At 40.3% G+C, this 20,811-nt stretch overlaps 1 protein-coding gene across 7 annotated transcripts in view; it reads left to right on the top strand.

Moving 5' to 3' along the window:
• MYO1B (myosin IB) overlaps positions 1 to 20,811 on the top strand; it is a 109,972-nt gene that overhangs the window by 29,120 nt on the left and 60,041 nt on the right. For all 7 annotated transcript variants that reach the window (XM_068196336.1, XM_068196334.1, XM_068196335.1 and 4 more), the window contains 2 exons: positions 1,059 to 1,174; positions 20,114 to 20,208. In XM_068196336.1, coding sequence (XP_068052437.1) covers positions 1,059 to 1,174; positions 20,114 to 20,208 — 211 coding nt within the window. The remainder of the gene's footprint in view (positions 1 to 1,058; positions 1,175 to 20,113; positions 20,209 to 20,811) is intronic.

Here is a 20,811-nt window from a genome sequence, read left to right as displayed (position 1 = left end):
ATAGCACATTTTAAAAACTATTGTTGGTTTTTTTTTTTTTTTTCTTCTGTAGTTATTGCAAATGTAATCCAAGTAATGGGAACCTGTGGATTTGTGTAGAACATATACACCTCCCAGGGAGCACTGGTTACTGGAAAACCATGTTTCATCAGTTATTTATTTGTTTCACAGTTGTGGAAAGATATATGAAACACTTGGGGTTGTATTAATCTTTGGCCAGTATCTGCAGGCAGGATGGAATGGGATTTTGGCATTTTTGCCACTCTGTATTTGATTGCAGCCCTTGGAGCTGGAGGGAGGCACAGAAAGCTGTGGGATATCTGACAGTAGGCTTAAGGATTCAAGTTAATCGTGTCATGAGCAGACATGGGAGTCATGGTGTACAGAATTGGTCTTCCTTGAGGCCACAGTGCATGGGATCTAACAGAGTGAAACAACACCTTTCTCCCTTTCCCAGGGGTGGTGGTGAGTACGTGTAGAATCTGGAAATAAAAATTGCACTTCATGTCTGCTGAGGAACCATGGCAAGACTTTGGCTTGAGCCCTGACAGTAAATCTCTCCTTGGACAGAAACCTGTCCAAGGTTGTTCCCCTTCAGGTTTGCATGAGGCTTTGACAAGGTGACATAAAGTTCCTCCTTCGGAAGAGGGGCACAGTCCAACACAAGCCTTGCCTTTTGGGGTTTGGTGTGAGTGGCCAAGGGCTGCAGCAAAGCTCGTGTGACATTTGCCATGCAGATGGAGTCAGTTCTTCGTGGACATCTGTGTCCTTTTGCCTTTCCCTCCCCCAGCTGAATTAGTCACAGAAATATAGTACGATTGGGCTTTCTTTTAGAAAATGTTCATAAAAGGCTTTCAGTTATGCAGAAATAGCTACTTGGTACCCAACAGAGTCTCTAAAAGGTGTTTTGGAAAGTATGAACGTATTTATTCATTGCTACAAGTGGGCCTTTTTTTCTGTTTGTCTCCACAAAAGTATTAAATGGGCAAGCAATATATAAGCAGCAAAAGTATGTTTAAAAGGAAAACCCACAATAATTTTCTCTTTTCCTTCAACAGACATACATTGGCAGCGTGGTGATATCAATAAACCCCTACAGATCTCTACCCATTTATACTCCAGAGAAAGTGGAAGAATACAGAAACCGAAACTTCTATGAACTCAGTCCTCACATGTAAGTACAGCAAAGAAATTTTAGTTTTTGTTCTGTCCCGGAACAGATGGTACCAGCTGTCTCTCTCCTCAAAAGATCTGTTCATTAAAGCAACCAAAATGAAAATCACACCACCACTCCCCCAAAATGAATTTTTATTAGCTCAGCCATATTTTAAAGTGAAGCTAAACTGAGTTACTCTTTTTCTTTCATGCACTTAGGCCCTGGTATGTGCATTTCAGAACATTCCTCCCTGTTAGCAGTAGCCAGTATTACAGCACTGTGAAGTAAGCAGTCTGTTTTCAAGGAAATCTGTTTCTTTTGAAATCCAGATGCCTCCTGGAAGCCTTAAGGTGTTAAATATGTTTGAATCATATAGTGTTACTTTTGATATCTGAAACTCTTAAATTATCTTTGTGCAATGCAGGAAAAAAAACCCTCTCATGATGGATGCAGAAATGTGTTGGATATGTCTGAATGGTAACTGTAGGAAAATTAAAGCTTGGTCTTTTTTTCCTCTGTGCTGGGTGGAAATGAGCCCATTCATAGAGGACAGCCAGAGCACCCTAAATGCATAATGCAACTTTAAGACTAAAATAGGATGAATAATAGGACAAGGTGCTGTTTGCAGGTGTGGGTGGTGTGGCTGAGAGTAAGGTACGTGGTCTTCAAGGTCTGCATGTTGCAGCAATCATTTTATCTTGCCAGTTTTAGAGGTGAGGCTGGAGCCAGCTGTTCCTCCCCTCTGTGTGACACTGAGAAGGAGAAATGTTTCCAGCTGGTTGTGAGGTTGCACCTGACTCTTCAGCCACAAATTCAGGAGTCTGACTTGGTCAGTCAGTGGTCGAATAAGTGTCTAAACAGGGCCATACATTTATGCATCTTCCTTCCTTTTAGGTTAAATGAAAATTATGTGTACAAAGTGTTCTGGAAGTTATTTAGTTAATTGATTAATTTTTTTGCCTTAACACTTCATCTGTCACTCTCCCAGAAGCATAGTCTGAAATGCAAACAGCCCAATAATCTGATCAAATAAGCTTCTGATAGTTCTTGGACCTCTTGGTTCTGAACTCTGCCTAATTCAGGTTTTTTTTCTTCACTATTTTGTTTAGCAAGCCTAATTGCTTGCTAAATTGACACAGTTCCTTGCTAAAAGAACTTTCTGCTCTGCTAATTTTGTTCAGCTGCATAAAATTTGCTGTCAAATGATGGAGTATTTTAAAAATAAAACCTGTGAGTTAAAATTTGTCTGACATTGTGAAAGTCAGTATACATACTTGGTTACACCTTGAATCAAGTACGTAGTAATATATTGATCTCCACATTTTTCTGTCTCTCTTGAGTGATGGTTTTTTCTGAACAGAAATGGTCAAGAGTCATTCTTGTGTGTATTATGAGAGTCTGAACTTGGTAGAAAAGTATTCCATAAACATAATTCATCACTAATGGCAATAATTTTATGGTGAGGTTCCCACCTCACAGCAAGGGCTTCTGGAGCCCAAACACTAGAAATCTACTTTAAGAGCAGGAGACTGAAGTGAGAAAATATTGGCTTTTAATTTTTGTCCTGAGATCTCAATTACTTGATAGTAATAGATTTTCCTTGCAAGTTTGGATAGAGTCCCTAGTCAAGAAAAGTGTAAGCCTAATTTGTTTTGGACAGATATGATATTTTCATAAATTTTCTTTATTTTGTATTGTTTCTGTGTGAGAGTTTTGTCTTCTGACACCTGCTAAGTGCACAAAATGTCTTTAAAAATAAAGGATTCTGGTTTCTATTACTGATACATCATTTCCGAACTGTAGAAATATAAAATGATCTTACTTTAGGGTGACCTTGCTTCCCTTCCCACCTGTCTCTAGATGCTTATGGGAGTTGCAGAATCAAGAAAGTCACTTTTGGCTCTGCTAAAATTGGTAATCTTCTCACCATCTTCAAGAGATATTTGGGCAGTATTGTAGGTGTATAAAATAAGTGCTACTGTAGGCTGCCTTGTGGCATCTCTGGCAAGCCTAAACCACTTTTCTTCCCCTTTAAAGTGGAGTCCCTGGTGCTGTACCTAAGGACTGGTGTCAGTCCAGTTGTCCACTCTGCCAGCATGGAGCTGGTCCTTGGATGCTGGTTAATAGATCATGAGTGGATCTTGCAGGGTGGCCCCACAGTCCTGCACGAGCCAGGCCTGGGCTGTTCACCAACACTGTGCTTGTCAGGACAGACTGAGAACTGACAGACGTTGGGATGGAGCTGGCATCATCCTGTCCTTGGAGCTTGCAGCTAATTCTAGGGTTGACTGCTCTGGCAGCAGTAGGCCACTGCTAAAAGCAGGGTTCAGGCGTGTCTAGGGAGGTTGCTGCACTTCCACAGAGACCTTGCAATCTTCAAGGTGGTTTTTTTTTTGTGCTGCTCAGGAACTTTAATGAGGAGATGCTGCCAGACAAACTGCAATTTGTGCAGTTTGTTCTGCCACAGGGGTAAAGAGCCCCCACTGATTTGTGAAAATGTACATACTTATTTGTCTTTGATGTTTAAATCTCTGTTGAGCCATGGGCTCTTCAGAAGGATTGATTGTGGGTAAGACCACTGGGAAAAACTTTTGGCTTGTGTTGTGTGATCCTGAGCAAAGTAAAATTCTTGATTGTTTAGAAGGAAATTAATGCATCCAACCTAGAAAGAGAATCTAGAAATAAAATTAAATATAGTGTGTTCCTTATTTCAACATCTCTTTTGTATAAATAATGTAACTTTGGTGCTAGTGCTAGGTAGAAAAATGCAAGCAATTAATTAAAACAATTTCTTTTTGGTGGTTTGGTTAGAGATTGCCGTAGAAACCAGGTCAGTATGGCACCAAAACTCTTCCATCTCCTGTTGGTGCAATTGCTCAAATTCTCCAATGTCTGCAGTTTTGGAGAGAGCATTCAGGTTTGGGAAGCCCAGGATTTAAGTCAGCAACTCTAGAGCAATCTGCCATGGGATGTTCCCACAGGGACAGCTCTGTATGGAAGCTCCTGGAGAGCCAAAATTGTGTTTTATTAATTTCCCAGGAGTTTCATGTGAGCTTCTGTCTAGGCTGGAGCTACCTGTGTGTGCTTCAATGTGAAGGGTAAGGAGAGTGTGCTTGAGAATGTCAGCTGTCCCAGTTAAAGAGCAGGCTTGGCCAGCACAGGGAAACAGAAGGAAAAAGAGACAGAAGTTTATAAAGCCATGAAGGAAATCCATACCTGTGGATTTCCTGTCGTGTATGGTCACTGGAAGAAACACACTTTAGGGGGTGCAAAATCTCTTCAGGTGTTTTCTTAGCTGTAATCTGAAAGAGGAGGGAGGGAACACCTCGTCCTGTGTTCTGTGTTTCCTCAAGAGCGTCTGTGAGAGTGACTGATGCTTTCAGTGACGCCAGTTAATACTTAATTGCAGGGCTTGGACAGGGTTTGTTTTTCTGGTGTGGTGGTTGTTTTTTTTTTTTTAATGATCTCTGGAAGCTAGAGTAGAGCCACAGTCACACTTTGAATGGGCAGCCAAACTGAATTGCTGAGAGAGAGTTTCTGGTCAGGTGATTTTGGATAGCATTATAGCTGATAAAATTTGATCCAAGAGGGTTTTATTTTAATAGTTCTTTCTTCCCTGAGTGCACTACTGCACAACTGTTGTTGTGGCACCGTGTAATAAAGGTGTTATTTTTATAGGTCTCCTGGAATGCCGTTTTCATAGTTTGTGGCTATTTGCATAGGTATAATAGGAAGTTTACCAAGCTTTTTAATTGCTGGCTTGTTGTTTTTGTTTTAATGTTGTTAATCTTGCTGGTTTTGTCTTTATCTGCAAGGCAGGATCAAACTTGTCTTTGACTTGGCAGGACAGAGTATGACATTTCAGTGTTCAAGCAGTTTGCGGCTTGATTTGTGCAGTTCTTACACTTCTGTTCTGCTCTCTCAGTTGATGTAATTACTCTTTCAGTTGATGTAATTGCTGCTTTGCTTACCTTGTGGCTGAGCTAGTCATAAGAGCAAACCAAGCTGTCCATCTTGCTATTTAACATTGATTTTCACTGGTGACAAAGGCAGCTGCTGGCATCTTTGAAGTGAATGCAATGGGAAATCAAATAGATTATCATCCCACATATTTGTAACCATCATGCTGTATCACTTCCCTTCCAGTACCAGATTTGCATTAAGGGTTTGGAGAGTAGGTGCTTTCTTGAATTTCCTGTTTTAACCTTTTCTCCTGGCTACTAGCAGCTCTCTGTCCCTGGCAGAGGAAGTGGCACATGGCTTTTTGCTCCCCTTTATGGTCTGAGATGCCCTACATGCTTGCTCTGAAAGAATTACAGATTATTTTAAATGGAGGGACAAAGTAAAAGTGGCAGCTGTATTGCTAATGGCCAGCTACATTCAAATTAGAGTTCAGTTCCTGTGCATTGTTTTTGGCTATGCACTGGAGTTTTTAGGGTGACATTAGAAATCTGGAGGTGGCTTTTATCAGACACTTACTGAATTCCACTTAGACAATTTGCAGTATCTTTTATTTACTTATTATTGATTCTTTTAAATTGACATTTCTGAAGTTTTCTGAAAAGTTTGGCATGTAAAGCTTTCAAATTTAAACTTAAATTTACGCAGGCAACTCTAGAAAACCTGCTTGCCTTTATGTGGGATACAAACACAAATATACCAATGTGATACCTGTTAAAATGCAATAATGAACTTTTTAATGTTCCTCATTTAAATTATTGCCATGTAGATAATTATTGGGCTAAACCATTATCCTGTGGATATCTGCAGTTACTCTGACAATGGCTACAATTTGCCTTTTCCTTCTCAACTTTTGAGCCAATGTAAATGCTGAATATGGAAGTTATATTTTTACTTCTGTGTGGTTTTTTTTTTTTTTTTTTTTTTTTTTTTTTTTTCTGGTGTTAAAGGATTGGATGTCTTTAGGAACACCAAGGTGTTTCAGTAACTCTTTTTCCTCTATGATGTAAAGCAAACATTTTTGTCTGGAGGGTGTGATAAACCTCCAGCCATGAAGGATAGTTTTTACCTGTATGTAAAAGTAAGATTTTACCCATAGGTAGCAGAGTGGTAAGATGCATAGTAGCTGTCTTTGTTGAAGATGATGGTGGGCTGAGAGGCTGTGACATAGTTAAGTGTCCTTCATTGCCCCAGTATATTTATTTTAACATTTCTGTTTCAGTTTGTACTTTCCTCATCTTAATTTTATTTCTTTTTCTTTTTTTCTTTTTTTTAACTACCCCACTGTGGTTTTCTTCATCTTGCAGTATCTGATTTTACAGTCATTTTGTTCTTATTCCTAATAATTCCTGACTTCCTTAGAGACTTGGTCTTTGGACTTGTTCCTGTGGCTCAGCAGAGTTTTGCTTTCAGAAGAGATTTATGGCTGAAGGAAGATGCTCACTTCAGAGATTAGTTGGCATAATTGACCACTGGGCAGGGAGGGAACATCTGTGACTGATGGAAATCATAAATAGCAGTTAGAGAAGACTGTGAGTACCAAATTGTTAAACCCATGCTTGGAATGAATTGAAAGAAGAAGAGGGGGGTGGAGCCCTACAGAGAACCTTGAAGTCTTTTTTTTTGGTAGAGGTGAAACTTATTATTCTCTTAACCTCTGTAGAGAACTGGATGTGGTGTGCCCATGAATGCAAGTCCCTCGAGCAAAGAGGTGAAAAGGGGATGAAACATCACACTTGCTTCAAGAGCCAGAAGGACTTGATGCCTGAGAAGAGCCTCTTCTATTGCAGTGCTCTCTCACACCAATCATGGCATGCACAGTTTCCTACATTTTACACTTGGTTGGAGACCTCAGAAGTCCTTCTGAGGAAACAAGAGCTTTGAGGAAGGCAGTTGTGATGAGGCCATACTGAAGTGAATGACCTCTGAAGAGGCATTTTGCCAGTTTGAAGGCTTAGAGTATAAAGCAGGGTTTCTTCCACATACAACAACTAATTTAGCTTTTCCTGAAATTTGAGCAGGGCTGTTTTAGTAGGTTTGGGTAGCACATAATGCAGCCATCTTACCCCAGTGCTCCAGAGTTGCATATGGTCTTATTGACAAGAACAGTATTTGCTTGTTTGCTGCCGGTTTTAGATTGCATGAAATTTTCTCATAATGCAGAATAATACAGGAACTGATTTATAGCAGGATGTGTGGTTGTAAGGAAGCTCCAGAAATGCACCCAACACCCAAGAAGTATAAACAGCCTGAAAAAGCAGTGTATTTTTGTTGTGCTCTATTTCAATTTTCAGAATATTCTGGAGTGACATTTAGACTGGATTCCAAAGTTTGGTGAAACGAGCCTTTCTGTTGGTCCTCTAAGTAGCTCAGTCTAAATTAAGAAATAAGAAGGTCCTTTTAATTCTCTTTGCATGGCACTGATGCTGTCATTCTGTTGTTGGTGTCCAGGACATGGGATGTCCAGGATGGGAACAGACAGAGCAGAGATGTAGCAGCAGAAATTTGTGCAGGTGGGCTGGGGCTGACTGGGCTGCTTGCACACAGGCTGTGTGGAGCCAGGCTGGATTTCTGTGCTCTTGTGGCATTTAAGCACTTCCTAGCCTTGGAAGGAGTATATATAGAGACCTCGGGGTTTATAAAAAGCATCAAGGCAAAACTGCCTCCCAAAATACCCCAGAAGATGGAGAGTGCTGACTGCCTCTGGTCCCACCCTCCCTCATCTCTGGGTCTCTCAGAAGCTGCAGCAGTGTATTCTGCCGTGACAAAAGCATTCAAAAGCACCGGCTCTGCTGGCTCACAAACCTTTTGAGTGTCCACTGCAGCTGGCAGTGCTGTCAGTAACAGCTCCTGAGGTGCCACTGCCAGAGGCCCCCCTCTCTGGGCAGGACCCACCTGGCTCCAGGAGAGCCTGCTCATCCATCAGTGTCTCCTTTGGAGAGCTGTCCTAGCCAACACTCACGTGCCCAGTGGGCTTCTTCAGGAAGAGGAATGCAAGAATTTGGGCACCTTTAAAACATTGTGAGTTTGTAAGGGAAACACTTAACTTGAGATCTGTTCCAGATGCTTCTGTAACTCTATAATTGTTGTCATGGTGTACAAAGGAAAATAATCTTGGAGCATCCTTCATGAATTAACTGCTGGCTTAGAGCCTCAACAAAATAACTTTGTTTTCAGAACTGTTTTCAAATATTTACTCGTACCCCTGTACACAACATACTTCACATTTGACTTCAGTCATGTTGGGGATGGAGAGTCAAATGTTTTTGGTTATCTGTGACAATCTCTCTCTTCCTTTTTTTTTTTTTCCCCTTGCATGTGAGTGTATTTGTTATAGTCTGTGTTTATTTGTAAGCACAAAAATGTTTGGGATTTGGCTAGATTATTAGACTGAAGATAATTAAGAAAAAAAGCAAAAAAAAAAAAGGTGCCTGAATATATGCTGGCGATGTGTGTAAATGATTCAGCAGCCTAAACTAATGGTAACTTTTTTGCCAGATCCCATTTCTCTCATTTTCCTGGAACTGGATTGTGCTGTCTAGCATTTATATTATGCCATTGATATTTTTGGGACATAAAATACCGAGATTCTTTAAAACTAATTCACATTGTCAAATGAAATAGAATGTTCAATAGCTTCATTTTTCCTTTCATTAGAATTTTGGGACTTTTTGCACACTGAAAATGAGTTGTACTGAAAAAGGAGACACTACAGTGTTTCCTTTCTTAAATGTAGTCTGAAAAGTGAGGACAGGTAGAGGCCCTGTCAAAAAGGAGACAAATCCCATTTTATGCACTGTATATACATGGACCAGAATTTTCATTATGCCTTTCCTGCACTTGCAGCCTGGTACTCTCTTTAAGGTCTGGGATTTCAAATTGCAAGTAAGAACAGCTGTTGTTCTTTCATTGGAAGTGTCTCATTGTCTCATTGTGTTTAATGGTTGTCTTTCTTTTTTTTTTTTTTTTTTTTTTCCTTTAAGCAATTTAGAGACCGCTAGAAAATGCCCATCTGCTCTGCTAGGAGCCTTTTTTGTGACTTTGGATAAAGAATAAACAAGGTTGATGTTTAAAGCCTTAAAGAAACACCAGTAAAATTTCAGCTATTGCACTACTGTTAACAGCAGGTAGTTCCCATTCAATCTCTTTTTATCAGAACCATCATGCAAAAGACTGTTTTATTCAATTCTGGGTACAGCATGGTTAATGTAGTTTGGGTTATTAAGGATAAACTTTTTCATGTTAGGAATCAGGAAATACAGTCTTAATATTTACAGTCTAGCACACTGAATAATCTTGTACTTGTGTTTTGAATAGATAAGAGAGCTGAGACTCGGGTTTACAAACAAAGGTCTGAACTACAAAGACAGTTTAATTGTGGCCATTTCAGTAAATTAGTTTAAATCTGCATTTTTCTTCCATGCAGTTTCCATTTTACATACTGCAGAAATGATTTTTAGTTGCTAAACCTTGTGGTGTTCAAGCTGCAACTGGTCTTAATTACTCCAAGATGATTCTTAGTGAGGATGAGAACAAATATGTGCAGTTGACATCCTCCTTGAGCATCAGCATTCCAACCAAGGACATAGATGCAGTAAATTGTTACTGGAAATAGTCCATATGGGTTGAATTGGAGCCTCATGTTTGAGCAATTCGAAGGAGCCTTTTCATTTCTTGCTTTGCCTATTCATAGCAATATAATTTTGGACATATGTCCACAAATCTCATTCACAAACTTGAGCAAATGGCATTTAATAGACTAGACAGACATGTTAGCTCAGTGTTGTACCTGAGCTAACAAGCTCTCAGAAGCTCAGATAAGCTTCAGCGCCTACTTTGCCCAGGGTTTCATGGCAGGGACTTTATTTGGAAAAGAGAGCTTGGAGGCAGAAATTAAGTTGTGTAAGCCTTCTTAATTTCTTAACAAACTACTTGGATTGTTAAGAGAACTTAAGGGTTACTTGCAAAATCAAAAAGGATTCAGTAACACCTCTGAGTAGAGTAGCAGCATAACTATGTAATTACATCGTGTTGACATTGCCTTTCAGATGTTTTCCAGATAAGTGAATTACTTTTATTTGCAGTTCTGTCACTGTCTCTGATAAACTTGTGGGCAGCTGCATTTCTAGCAGAGTCTAGATTTCAAATCTGTGGATTAGCAGCTTAGTTTAGTTTACAAATAGCTCTGAGGATGTGAGAATACTCCTACTGTCCCTCTACCCTGCTCTGGTGAGACCCCCCTGCCGGGCTGCATCCAGCTCTGGGGTCCCAGCACAGGAAGGACAGGGACCTGTTGGAAGGACTCCAGATGATCAGAGGGCTAGAGCACCTCTCCTGTGAGGAAAGGCTGAGAGATATGGGATTGTTCAGCCTGGGGAAGAGAAGGCTTTGGGGCGACATAATTACAGCCTACCTGAAGGGAGCCCACAACAAATGTGGAGAGGGACTTTGGCAAGAGCATGAAGTGACAGTTCAAGGGGAGCTGGCTTCGGGCTGAGGGTAGGTTTGGATTGGATATCAGGGAGAAATTCTTTACTGAGAATTTGTCAGGAAATTTTCTCTTTACTGGTGAGAAACTGGAACAGTTGCTCTGACAAGCTGTGGCTGCCCCATCCCTGGAAATGATCAGGATGAGGCTGGATGGGGTTTGGAGCAACCTGGTCTAGCAAAGGTGTAGCTGCCCATGGCAGAGAGGTTGGAACAAAATGATCTTTAAGGTCCTCTGCAATCCAGTCATATGATTCTCTGATTATATTTCTCCAGTACCATGATATGAATTTGGTGGAATGCTTGGCATTTTTTCTGCTGGCCAACCATTGCAGTCCACTGGAGTGTGTTGCACTAATGCATGGCTGACATCTACTTACCTGTCTCACCAGACAGAGCTATGAAGTCACTCCACAATGTATCTTTTGAGATGTTGCAGCTCTCAGGTATGTGCTGCACGCTGGAGTTTAATTGTGCTGGATTATTTCTTTGTGAGGTGAGACCTTTTAAAACATGTCCTTTTCTGTGCATTGAGGATGTGAAACTGTGCACCTCACTTTGCTGTGTTTTTCTCCCTGAGTACTGGAACATGTTTCTTTACTTTAGAATAAAGTAATAAATTTATTTTTCTCTCTTGAGTTAGCAAAGTAGAACAAACTTGTTTGGAAAGCACTGATAGTTCTGCAATAAAATTATTTGCAGTGAGAGAAGTCCCTGCAAGAGCACATGGTATCAATAAACCCTGCATGGTTCCAAAACTTGACTTGTTGTATCTCTGCTGTTGCTGCATCAGGAGGAAATCACTTATTTCTGCCTTATGACTTCAGGATGCTTCCTAGGGCTGCAGGAAAAAAAGCAGGATTTCATATTTGCTAAGCAGGAGAATGTGTTGTGGTGTTTCTTTTTTTTGTTGTTGTTGGTTTTTTTTTTTTTTTTTTTGAGGCAGAGACATGGAACAGTTTTAGCTAAATATTTTTTCATGTGAAATCATAAGAGCAACACTGCCCTTCAATGCCCCAAGAAAACCCCACAACCAGCACAGCCCTATTGTGGTTTCATCTGCGAGATGAAGTTGTCACTGGAGGTTTTGAACTGAGCAAATCAGTGCTCTGCCACTGTCTGGGAAAAGCACACACTGTAAGTCCCAAAGATACATCCTATTTATAAATTAAAAAGAAAGAAGAAAAGAGATTCATAGTATATTCTTGTCTGTATAGGAATAAACAAGTTATAATGATCATTGTTCCTCTAATAGGATTACGGAGTTTTGTCTTCTAAAAAGAAGATGGTTTTAGTTTTAAGAAAGCTTAACCTGTAGTATGGGCTTGTTATTTCTGAAATAGCTATGAATAATTTTAAGGGCCCCTTTTTAAGCACTATCTGTGTTTTAAAAATGAGGAATAATTGGTTTGCATTATTTTATTTTGATGGAAAAAGTATTCTTTGTAGCCAGCTAAGACAAGATGAATTACAGTTTTTTGGGGGTGTTTACTGATAGCATGTTATTCTCATGGTGTAGCAGCATAATCAAGGCATTTCTTGCTCTGTAGAAAAAGATTTAGTTGATGTAAAATTTGGTCAAAGCTGAACTGAACATGTGTATTTGGCAAGTGAACTTTCCTGTGTTTCAGACACATTCTGTATTAGGTACAGAAACTAGTTCATTTTTCTGTAAAAATATTGAGAGTCTCTGTATTTCAATGCAGAAAGGGAATGACTGTTTTCTCCTGCTCCCTTTTTCCTCCCTGTCCCAGCAGCCCTTCATTTCCACACACATGCAAAAGCTCAGAAGCGCAATTCAAATCTGCTTTTGCATAGATGAAACAGTGAACTGGGATTTTAAATAATTTTGTGCCCTCTAGTTAAACTCTGACAGAAGCCAAGCATGGCAAATCAGTTTGCTCCTCTCTTTCCTTTCTGTTCAGCTGTCTGACCCCTTCCTGCTCCATTTGAACCAGGGAAGTGGAATGAATCCCAAATTTTACAAGCCCAGCCTCAGGGACTGGGAAGCTTCAGAAGGTCCGTGGAGAAAGATGAGGAGCTTGCCATCAGCATTTCTGCTGTGCCATGAAGCTGATTCTCCCCTGGTGTATGCAGGCTCCTCCAGTGCATTTGGGATGGCAGTTCAGGGAAAAACCTGCAGCCTATAGTTTTGGAGTAAGAACACAGAGTGTAAGGACTTGGCTGGGTTAGGCATTCATCAAATCAAGCATGTGATTGCTGATTCATCCTAGCAAATAAACATCTAATTAAATCTGATTTTTGATGAAACAATAGAAAATACTTCCTGTACTTCCCTTCAGGGATATCGTAGCCCCATAAAATTAATGGTTTTATGAACAGAAATGCCTTTTCCCCTCAAGAAACCTGGAATCTTTGCAGTGCAGGTGAGAGCAGACTGACTTGGGGTAGGTGTGTGGGAGGCCTGTCCGTGTCCTCCCGTGTGACCATGCAGGAGCTGGTGTCTGCCTTGGGTAGCGCAGCCTGTTGTTTGGGGTCAGAGAGTGTTTGGGTGACGGACTCATCTGGTTAGTGCTGTGGGACTGGGACTTCCTGGTTTGTGCTGGACTGAACCACAGAGTGTTAGAATGGGTGAGGTGGTGATGGTTATGTGCCATCCAGCTGCCTGATGTAATTTCAAGGAAAAGGGGACTAGTCAAAAGGGAATCCAAGCCAAGCTGCTCTTCTGAAAAGCAAGGAGATACTTCTTCCCTGCCCCACCTCAATTTATGTGTATCTTCACTTCAATGGCATGAACCTTCTCCAAACAGGAGTTTGCTATTTTAGTTGCCTTCTTTAGGCAAAGCCACGAGCCACGTTTGTGTGCAGCTGCAGGTGTTTATGGTGGGTACAGCTGGCACTGGCCCACGTCAGCTCAGTTTGGTGTGCCCTGGAGTACCCAGCTCAACCTGCTGTTCCATGGAAAATGTGTCAGGGGGACAGGGGATGGGCCCATGGGCTTGGTTATCTGCAGTACCAGGGCTCTGCCTGCTGCTCCCTGCAGTCCTTGGAGGACCCAAGTTTGGGCCATGCCTGTTACTCTCCTCACGGTCTGCTGGGTGTATTTCACTGCCAGCTGACAGGACCGAGCTGTGGGATGGGATGTGGCCATGCTTGCCAGGCTTGCTAAAACTCAGAGGGAGAGTAGTTGTCTGGATTGGCAAGAGGCATGGCCATCCTCAGCTACAGAGATCCTGTTTTGCACTGGTTGAAGGAAAATAGGGCAACAGCTGGGTCACAGGCTCCTGGTGAAAGGCACTTCTTGTTTTCCATCACATTAATGTGACCTCTAACAAGATGTCAGACATTGTTGAAATAGGCAGAAAATCAATGGCTGTATTTCTGGCTTTTCTGTACAGTGCTGGGGAAAGATCACTGCTGGTTTAAAAAACTTTTTTTTTGCTTACAGTAAAAGGAAGTGATCAAAACTGATAAAGCCTCCCTTAGAGTGGAAATGTGTGCCATCCTGTGAGAGGGAAAAGAACCAGGCTTTGGTGAGCTGGGTGGCTGTGCAGGCACAGTATTTTGGAAGAAGTATTGTCTGAACCTCTCTATAGGGAAGTTTTGGAGTCGAAGTTCATTAAACACATCTTAAATCTGCCTTAGTCTAAGACAAGATTTTCAGCAAGGACTTTTTTCTTTTTGTCCAGACCACAGATTATTGGTCAGAGACAAGTCTTCTGCTAAACCTGCAGTGTATATATGAGCATCAGAGGTTATATTATATTCGCAGTCTATCAGAAAATAAATCTCTCTGGCTTAATATTAGCCTGTGTACTGAAGTGTCTTGCTCATGAAAATTGAGTGGCTTTGTCCTCTTCCCCCTCCCTTTTTCTCTGTCCCTTCCCTTCTGTAAATGATGTCTGCTTCTTACAAATCAAATGATTTGCACAGCTTTGGGCTTTATTCTGCATCTAATAATGTCACAGTGGCTCACGTGAATAACAAAGTGAGGAGGTCTGTGCAGGAGGTGCCCTTCTGCTGAGTGTATCAACACAGTGTTGATGATAAAACAGGTTTCTGTGCTCACCAGGAAAATAAAAATGGAGGATATGAATAGGAGCAAAGGCTTTCCATCTGTCTTAGCACACCTCTTTATCCTGGTGTTTAAATTAGTTTTATTTTTTTTTCCCTGATTGGCATTTTTGAAAGAGCAGCTGCTTGTCTGTGAAGGTCCATCCTAGCTGATGCTCCATCAACTCAGCTGTTACTTTATTCACTCCAGTGGCAGGCTAATCAACCTTTTCTTTTCAAGTGTGTCAAAGCCCTGAACATGAGACAGTTTGTAATTATGGAAAATGGGAGTACACTTTTTATCCTTAGGGCAATTAAATGATTCTGCACAGTGAGCTAATACTATAAATAATCTCTTACAGTTGTTTTTCCTGAATGGTGAATTTTCCACTGAGCTTCAATGGGTGGGGGAATATATATAGCAAACAGTGGTGATTTACAACATAAAGCCTCAAAGCACTTTATAAAATCTGCTTTGACTCTTCCTAGCTCAGGTTGTTAGAATTTTCATACTGAAACAAACTGTAATTCTGATGTTTTCCCACTGCATGTCATGAGAGAAAGAAATAATTTCTTTGCTGTTACCCTGAGCACTTCTGTGCGTTCAGAAAGAGAAGGAAGGAAATTAAATGATGCTCTTAAGCAAACTTGAAGTAACTAAATTACATTTTATGTAAAATTTATATTAAAAGTGCATGAACAATTTACGTATTACTACTGTTCTTTTTAGTCTAGCATGTAATATAGTTTTTGATAAGCACTGCCCTTTAGCACCCTGCTGGTGTATTTAGAGATGTTTGGGCAGAAATGAACACTGGTAGCGTGACTTTGCTTCATGAGGATCTGGAACAGTCAAGAAAAGAGGTTTTCCTTACTTCCTTTGAAAGCAGCAAACAAGTTGTCAGCCAATAGTCAAGATTAAGCAATAGATGTTCTGACATGGGGACCAAGGATCTCTGAATCGAAGCAACAGCTGGTGAATAAGTGAATTGACTCTATTAGTGCATGAGAAGTGCAATTGGAGAGAATTTAAAATAGTGTTAACAAGTTACTTTTAGTTGAGAATGCTAAGGAAAATGAAAGGAAGCGTGAAAATGCCACAAATAAGTACTGGTATCTGGCAGATACTGATCCTGGTGAGTTTGGCTTACAGGAAAAAGGTGGTGGAAAAGCTGCTTCTGTGAAGTGAATTTCTGACTTAGAAGAATGAGATTTTTTTGGCTTTGTAATTGTGGGTGCAATCTGGAGTGTTCAAATGCTGCACTTGCTGCTTGTTTCAAGGTGAGTGGGTGGGAACCTGGCTCCTGTCTCTTCTTGACCCCAGAGAACTGATTAAGCACAGAGATGCTCTTGAGAACTCGAAAATTGCCAGAGCCCTTTGGAAGTTTCCCTTGGAGGGCTATGCTGTTTCCCTTTGTTAAGTTTTTGGGTTAGGACTTTGTGACAGATCTGGCCATCTGGAGCTTGTGGCTGAAGAGGACGTGCTATAAAGAAGCAGAGCCTTCTTACTGAGCTAGGTGTGGGCGGCGTTTGGATTTCAAATTGCTTCTATACTTAAATCTTAGCTAAAAGAGAGCTCTAGTAAATATTTCTGTGTTTGTTGTGGTAAGAGGATGTCATCTTCCTCCATGAAAACCTAAAAATCAAAGGAGAGCTTATTATAAGGTATGGTAACTGACACTGCTGACGCACTCATCAGCTAATTCAGAACACATGGTTTATAACTGCTTCTTAAACTATTCTGAAATTTTGCTTAGGCTCTGTAATTGTGAGGTGGCTCGAAGAGTGGTATGTGGTTTAAATCCATGGTTGCAAATGTTGGCTTCACAGAGCCATGTCTCTTCATGTTGCTAAAAGGAAAAGGCTAGGATTCTTTGTGGCCAATAGACTATTAATATGTGTTAAACTTAAATGACCTTAAATGAAATAATTTTTTAAACAAATAGGCAATACCATGAAATTCTATTATTTTTATCAGCTAGAGTTTGAACTAAAAGACTCAAAGTTTGTTTTTGTTTGGGTTTTCTGTTACTGTAAAGATTATTATAGCTGTTGATAATAGAGGAAGGACTGTGAGGTGTAATGTGTCATGAAAATCAACATGACATCTGAATAGATGTATCTTTTTCTTTAAGATAAAGATCTTTGTTCAGACTGACATAAATGTGCTATTGCTCTTTCTTTTGCAGTGCCAGAAAGACAAGTCATAGTTGTTTAAAAAGACTCTTGGTTATTCCTCCTCCAATTGGATTGTTGGAACAGTGGTTGAAACATCAGTGGTATATTTTAGAGAATTTCTACTGGGTCACTTTTGATAAGTACTTATGCAAAATTTCTTTTGAAATGAGTTGACTTATCTACTACAGACAAAAGAAAAAATAATATTTGATACCCTGGTGGAGTATTAGGCTTTGTGCATTGTATAAATTAGAGAAAATGGCAGGAAATCTCTGACTAGATTGGATTAAACCAGAACTGGATGAAATCACCCTCTCTCCTCCAACTTCAGAAACCTCACTGAAGTATTAGGCTCTCGTTTTTCTGTGGAGGAAGGACAAAAAGCATGATTTGGTGTCTTTAACTATGCAGGGCAGGCAGAGTTAATAAATACATCAAGCAGTAAAATAGATTTTGACAGGGGCTGTTGAGAAACTTAAATTCAGTGTATTAGAAAAGATGAATGGGTACTAAGCTGATTAACTTGTAACTCAGAATATCAACAGAGAATATTTCCTCTGTGCTTGATGCTGATTTCATTTTCCAGTGTGAAACTACTGCCAAGAAAATTGTTTCAAAAGTGAAAAACTAGTTGATAGCCAAGATTGTTTGAAGGACAAGAGGCACAGAATGAGCCATCCAGTCTGTAAATTTGAAAAGCATCTCAGAGTCTTGTCTTCTTGCTGAAAGACAGTTTCCCTCAGTCAAACCTGTGGAAATGACAGCATTATTGTTAAAGTGTGTCTCATGTGGCCCATGAATGCTCAGTGAAGTTTATTTCTTTCATCTTCATCCTGTTGCTTTTAATTTTTTCTTTGCAAAAAGGAAGTTAGTGCTGGCATAAGCTTTTCTGAATGCTGTTGTACTTTTCAAATTACAAGTATATCTGCAGCAACATTCAACAAATATTAATAATTTCCTAAATATGTCCTCTAACAGAGTCTGGTAAAATGTTATTGCTACTGTAGTTTAGATTCCAAACAGCAAAATGGGTGCCAGAAATTTTGTCATGGTCTCTCAGCAGCAGCAGCAGAATATTTTATATTTTTTTTTTCTAGTTTTCCAGCATGTTGGCTGCATCACAATATGACTTTGGTGTAATGCTAAAAACATTACAGCCTGCTACTCTCTTGTAAACACATTTTCACCTCCAGCTGAACTACTGAGTTCAAATGCTTCAATCAGCACAGCAGTATTAAGGTTTGAGAGATCAGCCTGCTCTGAGTTTGGGATATGTATCAAAAGGAGTTAATGACCTTTGATCACGGGTGTTAAGGGGGTGGTCCAGCCATCTGTGCAGAGAGGAGAATTGTAATTTAGTGCCTTGGACAAAATAGGCTGGAGAAAAGCAGTGAGAGGTGGAGCCCTGAGTGGGTGGTGGAGCTGGGCAGGCAGATGTGCTGCAGGAGAGAAGATGGAAGGGACACAAAGACGGGAAAACGGTGGCCTGAGCATCCTGAGCATCCTTGGCGGGCCCTGGAGAGGGAGGGGAGGGTGTTAGTGCTTAGGAACAAAGGAGCTGTGAGGTGTTTCATTTCCCCATTTGCCAAATTGTTCAGAATGCCCTCACTTGGTTGCCTGGGTCTCTTGCTGGGCTGGTAACTCTATGTGACCATAATGCCAAACAGGCAAACAAAACCAAAACCCAAATAAGCAAATGTGAAGTGAGTCTAATACAGGTGAGGGATGAGGAAGTAGAAAAAATGGTGTTGCACATGCACCTGATGATAAATTGGAGACAACATGTCACGCTCTTCATAGACTTTTTTGGGGAGAGGAGCCTGAAGCTAAGGGGTAGCAATAAGAATGGACTAATTTTAGTAGATGGAGGTTTAATATTTGAAGCTTTCAAATTGCAGCAGTAGGAGGCTCTAGACAAAGCCCTGTGTGGCTGTCACTGCCTGCATTGTGTTGTTCCTGCTTCCCATCACTGGTGTCATGACAAAGAGCTTGCTCTTCTATAAAGGAACTGTGTTTGCCTGTGAAAAAAAAGCACCCTATAGCTGTGTTGTCCAAAACAAACACTTGATCTGCTTGCTGTCATCAGCTGAATGTGAAGCTCCTGAACTGTTGTAGAACAAAGAATCAAGGTTCTAAAAAAGTTCATTGAACCTGCAATGATTCTGCATCTTATGTTGACCTGAGAGTTCATTTCTGTTATTCATACATGGTTTGTTTGCTGTAAATAATAAACAATATCCACTTTTGGAGATATATAAACACAAAATATTGTACTAGATGCACTAGTCTAATAAAACTCCTGGTCTGTTGAACAGCTGTTTATTTTGTGTAAAAATATGCTGTGTTTGGATATAATCTTTTTTCTTTAATTGGGTTATGCATTTGTGCCTTTTTATTTGGATTTTGCTTTTATGTTATTTTTCAAATACTATTTAAGTTTTTCAAGAGGAAAATGCTTAGTTTCCAAATTGATTCCATTAATTGAAAAATGCAGTTGAAAGAAAAATCTTTGTTCTGTCTCAAAGTTACTACTAAAGAAAACTAAATATAAGTAAACCATCTGCACTTCTCCAAAGTATATGTTGCTGCATGGCAGCAGAGCACATCTGGATTCAAATTGCAGCCCAGGAGTTTCAGGGTCATGATATTCTGAGCTCCAGGAAAAGACATTTTTGGTACAGGAAATCTGTTGGTTCTTATTATATTCTTAAGGTTCCCTACGTGACATCACACTTACTGGGTTAAGAACACAGTTAGTGAGAAATAATTCTGCATATTTATGCACAAGTCCAGCTACACCCAAAGGCTTAAAATGCTCATGGTTTGATAAGGTTGTGAGATTTCTTCTTACTGAGTAGAAATTGTGGCTTATGGTGTAATTATTGCTCAGGGTCGTCCTCTTTCCTTTATCTTATAGACAGATTCAGACAAACCATGCCCTGATGTTGCATTGGCATTTTTTCAGTGGAGAATAAGACATTTTGTTCAATGAAGAAAGATAGCTACACTTCCTTAAAATTGTTATTTTGTTTTTACTTTGCTGTCTTTAGGAAAACTTCAGGATTATGTTTGCTTGTTCCTGAAGGAGGTCTAAGTAAGCCTCTGAGTAAAAGTATCCATTTTGCTTCTGAGTGTCTTTATATATTCTGAAAAGTGAATGCTTCACCACTTATGGAACATTAGCACTTGGAGGGTTTTGGGGTTTTGTTGGGTTTTTTTTCTTCCTGGGTGTGCAAAGGACAGATGGTAATTATTGTCAGTATTTGGTACTTTGGGGTTTTTTTTCTAATTCTTCATTGGCTCTTTCTTTCTTTGCAGCTTTGCTCTGTCTGATGAAGCCTACAGGTCTTTAAGGGACCAGGACAAAGACCAATGCATCCTTATCACAGGAGAGAGTGGAGCTGGGAAAACAGGTAAGGAGCAGTTAGGGTCTGATTAAAAACAGTCAGGGTTGCTCAGAATCTTGAAAGGGAAGCTGGAGCTGGTAAGAGTTGAGAGGTGTCAGTAATTTGTGTCTGGCCATTGCAGATAGTGAGTGCTGCCACACTTGCAGCTGCAGCTGTTAGCTCACATAAAATAGTATTTTTTTCACACTGTCACCACACTGAAGTCCCATGTCATGTTAGTACAGTGTCCGAATCAGTATCCAGAGCTGCACCAAAGTGATGCTGACTTGTCACAGAGTATTGCAAGGCTGTCCTCGTGGGAAACTTAAAGACATGGAAAACTGAATGCTCTGAGTTTTCTGTACTTGATACTTCCACTTGTCTCCCAATAAATACATGCCTTTAAAAACGATTATACTATTTATCTAAGGAAAAGAAATAACTGTAACTGATTACTTTGGAAATTTTATCAGCCTTTTGCACACTGTGCTCAGCTGCAGTGCTGAGATTGGTTTGTGTGCCAGAACACTGAGTTTCTTAGGCAAAGCTGACACTTCCTTGAAAATGGCTGCTGGTTTTTAAACTGGAAGGTTAGATACCAAGAGAGGATTGCATAACTGCAGTACATTT

This window comes from Anomalospiza imberbis, chromosome 7 (assembly GCF_031753505.1).
Source record: "Anomalospiza imberbis isolate Cuckoo-Finch-1a 21T00152 chromosome 7, ASM3175350v1, whole genome shotgun sequence".
Taxonomy (NCBI): domain Eukaryota; kingdom Metazoa; phylum Chordata; class Aves; order Passeriformes; family Viduidae; genus Anomalospiza; species Anomalospiza imberbis.
The sequence above is the reverse complement of the archived record's forward strand: the minus strand, read 5'-3'. Positions and strand labels throughout refer to the sequence as shown.